Raw genomic sequence first — 4,319 nt, forward strand, 5'->3', positions numbered from 1 at the left:
ATGTATGTACGTCTATATATATGTATATATATATAGAGAGAGAGAGACTATATATAACATAGATATGTATGTGGAAAAGTACATATGCCTGTGTGGCTATGTATACATCGGTATGAACGTGTGCCCCTATATGCATGCACATAGGAAGGGGTATATACCTGTACATGTAGGAACACATGCACGTATAAATATATATACAGATATATGTATATGTATGTGTAAGTGTATATAAATATATATATATATATATGTCTCCATTTTCGTGTGCGCAGATCTACAGATGTGTATCTCTTTGCCACCACGTATGTATATATATACATATATGTATCTGTGTACTACTTTCTTTGTTTCTTTCTTTTTTTTTTCTTCTTAGCCATTTCGGAGCGGGAGTGGTTCGTCGTCGATGTCTGGGTTGAAGTGGCGCTTTACTCAGGCCTTCCGTTCTTCTTCTTCTTCCCTTTCTGCACGTCTTTCTTCTCTCTCTCCCTTCACTGGCAAAACGTCTGCAAACGCACAGACGGCAGGAGTCGTAGGGAGAGGGGGATCGAACGCTCCTCCAGGGGGAGTGAAGAAGAAGTTCGATTGGGGGGGTGGCGGTGCAAAGAGGAGACAGTCTTCTTCTTCTTCTCTTCACACGACCTTTATACAGCATGCAGTTTTATATGAGTCGATCAATCTTGTCTCACATCTTCAGTCCGCGGCGGATGAAGAGATCAAACACGCAGCGGCTGCTCTGCTATGTTCTTTCATAGAAGATGGGGTATGAGAGAAGAGAGAAAGAAGACGAGGAAGAAGAAGAAAAACGGAAGGAGACAGAAAAAGGAGATATTGAAGTACTAGGGAGAGTCTGTGGATGAGAAGGTCGAGAGGTCTCCTCGGTCTATTGAGTTGTCAGAGAGGTCTAGAGACAGACAGAGAGACATGGAGATAGAAAGAGAGAGAGAGAGATAGAGTAGATCAAAGAGACAGATCTATACCATGAGATAGATAGGGAGATAGGTAAAGCAAAGATTGATTGATTAATTTGATAGATAGCTTCAAGAGAGATAGATAGATTAAAGATAGATAGATAGATAGATAGATCCAAGATAGATAGATAGATAGAGCACCTCACTATCATTGCTGACCGGTCTGTCGGTGTGTCTGTCTCTCTCGCATGCATGTCCCCTCTACTAAAATAACGGACTTGTCTTCGAAACCTGAGCATTTCTATCTCTTTCTTTCTTTTCTATCTCTTTCTTTCTTTTCTATCTCTATCTTTCTTTTCTATCTCTCTCTTTCTTTTCTATCTCTTTCTTTCTTGTTCAGAATCCAAATTTTCGCTATAAAAGTTTAGGTTTGATAGCATCGATGGCTGAAGATCGAGATGTGAAGTCGATTCTCAAGAATTCTCTCCCAGCTATACTCAAACTTCTTCATGAAGATGATATTTCTCTAAGAAGGCAGGTACGTTCACTCTCTCTTTTTCCTAGCATTTTATCTTCTCTTTCTCTCTATCCTTCCTAGTATACGCCGGACGAGATTCTTAGCTACAAAGACGTCTGTTGCGACGTGTATGTGGAGGAGATCTACAGATCTAGACGTAGATGGAGATAGATACTAGACAGATAGAGAGAGAGATCAAAGATAGATAGATAGATCGATACAGGTGTAGATGGAGGTCTACATGCCGTCCTTGTCCTTAGTATCTACTCAGAAAGTCTGGTATAGCATGCATACACAGGTCTATTTCCTTGCATGCGTTCAGATGAAAGGAGCACCTAGCATAAGTGTATATACACCTACACACTGTTTACCGTCAAGTAGATATGTTACCTTCACATTGAGACAACTGCACATCTTTTCTTTCTTTCTCACTCTTTCTTTCTTTCTGTATTGTTTCTAGGCCGTATGTTTGTCGTACGCTTTAAGTGGGGAAGATAATTGGAGTTTCATTGTCTCTTCCCTCCTTGCATGTCTGGAGAGAGATGAAGAAGAAAAAGAAGAGAAGAATCGAAGCCTATCCCATGACGTCTTCGATGCTGCCCTGCAGGAACAGACCATTACCCAAATTATTGCTCTCGTACAAGCCTATTCACCCGACCCTCCTACATGGTATAAATAAATAAATAGCTATCTTCTCTCTCTCTCTTCTCTCTCTCCCTTCTTTCGTTCTCTCCTTCTTTCTTTGTTTCTTGCTTTGAGACTGTGAAACTTTGTGTGTCGGTTTGATGAGGAGTTTCATGAGCTTGAGAGAAGAAGACGAAGAAGAAGAAAAGGAGAGACGGGGGAGAAACAAAGAAGAGAGAGAAAGAGACTGGGCGAGGAGAGAATCTTCTTGTCTTTCGATGGTCGCAGGAGAGAAAGAAGATAAACTCTCTGGTGGTCTTAGAGGATAGAAAGGCCTCTTAGAAAGAGAGAAGGTCTTTAGGTGGAATGATTGAGGAGAGATAGAGAGAGATAGAGAGAGAAGAAGAACAAGAAGAGGGAGACAATGAATGGAGGGATTCTACCCTATGACCGCTAGGTGTTGCTTCAGTTCGATTAGAAGGGGTTCGAATCATTATCGGGTCTCCTCTGTCTATACACATATCTACACACACACATATATATATATAGAAAGAGAAAGATAGTGTGTATATATATCTAGTGAGACTTCTGCAATATGTATGTGTATTGTGTATAGAAAACGGTAGAGGAGGAGTGCTTTAGTCGTGAGAGATCTAAAATAATGACTCTTCTTCCTCTTCCTCTTCTTCATCTGTCTTCAACGGTCACAGCGGGAGTTGATAGATCTTCAGAACCGTCTTAGACATACACCTCAAAGAGAGATAAAGAGACAAGTAGATATCTAGATAGACAGATATCCCGCATACAATATATATATATATATATATGTATACATGTGTATGTATTCATGTAGTAGGGGTGTATTTGTAGAACACCCTTTCTATATCTTTATCTACAGATGTAAGAGAGAGAGAGACAGATAGGTAGGGAGATAGATAGATAGATTAAAGATAGATTAAAGATAGATAGAGAGGTTAAAGATAGCTAAAAGATAGATAGGTGGGGCGGCATTTTTTATGAAGGCTAGGTATACGTGTTTTGGAGGTATATATCTTGATGCTTCTTTTCGGATGTATGTGTGTATCTCTTCTTCTACTTTGTACATAAAAAGGTAGAAGGAGATAAGAAAGAGAGAGAAGAAGGGCTTTTTCCTTACATTTCGAGCTAGACGACAGTAGCGCTTCATTATCTTAGCCTACGTGTGTATAGATAGTATCGATGCTATCTTCAAGAGAAGAACCTATGTAGATAAACAATCTTTCCTTCTCTCTGAAGTTTTCTTCTCTTCTTTCTCTTCTCCTCCCTTCTCTTGTCTTCATCTTTCTTTCTTTCTTTCTCGTCTTTCTTTCTTTCCTTCTTTCTTTCTAGGCTGTTAGATGTGACCTTTAAGATATTGTATATCTGTCCTTATGTGAGAGACGAGACATGGGTAAATGCAATCCAGTGCGTCGGAGGGGTCTCGGGAATGGATCATAAGGACAGCAGCAATAGCTCTAGCCAAGATGAAAAGAGCCGCAGTGATAAAGACCAGACAGACAAACCTAATACTGAACTGCAGGTAAGCAGGAGACACACAGAAATACATCTCTTCTCCTCTCTCTCTTCTCTCTCTTCTCTATAGAGATTTCTATAGAAGTGCATACATGCATAGATCTCTCTCTCGACTGAATCACCCGTGCTCTATCTATCCACCTATTTTCATTCTATCTTTAATCTATCTTTAATCTATCTATTCTTGATCTATCTATCTATCTATTTAGTATAGGGTAGTGTGTGTTTAGCGAAATGTAGAGGGGTGCAGATGGGAGATTCTTCTGTCTACTGACTGCTAGGGGTCTCGATGTTCTTCTTGTCTGTCTGCCCTTGGAATTCCACGATAGAAACTAACCTAAACGTTCTTCTTCTTCTTCTTTTTCGTCCTCTTCCTTTTCTTCTTGTTTCATTAGCATCGGACTTGTGTCTTTTCGCTGGCTCTTTTATATAGTCCTCATTTCTTTCCTTTTTCTCTCTGTCTTTATTTTCTCTTTTGATCGACCTCGGCTTATATCTAGAGAGACATAGATATACATCTATTTTACTTATAGATCTTTCTGTGTAGATAGATATAGATATATAGATAGATACATATATGTATGTAGAGATATTCCTTAGATCTTTCTATGGACGGCTCAACGTGTCTCTTTGTTTCCCTATCCATTTTCTCTTTCTTTCTCTCTCACTCTTTCTCTCTCACTCTTTCTTTCTCTCTCACTCTTTCTTTCTCACTCTTT

The 4,319-nt window shown here is 39.5% G+C and overlaps 1 protein-coding gene across 1 annotated transcript; it reads left to right on the forward strand.

The window, feature by feature from the left end:
- Positions 1 to 371: 371 nt before the first annotated feature.
- On the forward strand, positions 372 to 3,607 carry CSUI_004723 (adaptin n terminal region domain-containing protein; the record flags this gene model as incomplete). Its single annotated transcript, XM_068064908.1, has 4 exons — positions 372 to 760; positions 1,309 to 1,446; positions 1,886 to 2,094; positions 3,418 to 3,607. Coding segments are annotated over exons 1-4 (894 nt in total), but the record flags the coding sequence as incomplete, so codon positions are not given.
- Between the last annotated feature and the right edge of the window lie 712 nt (positions 3,608 to 4,319).

This window comes from Cystoisospora suis, assembly GCF_002600585.1.
Source record: "Cystoisospora suis strain Wien I chromosome Unknown contig_2252, whole genome shotgun sequence".
In the NCBI taxonomy this organism is placed as follows: domain Eukaryota; phylum Apicomplexa; class Conoidasida; order Eucoccidiorida; family Sarcocystidae; genus Cystoisospora; species Cystoisospora suis.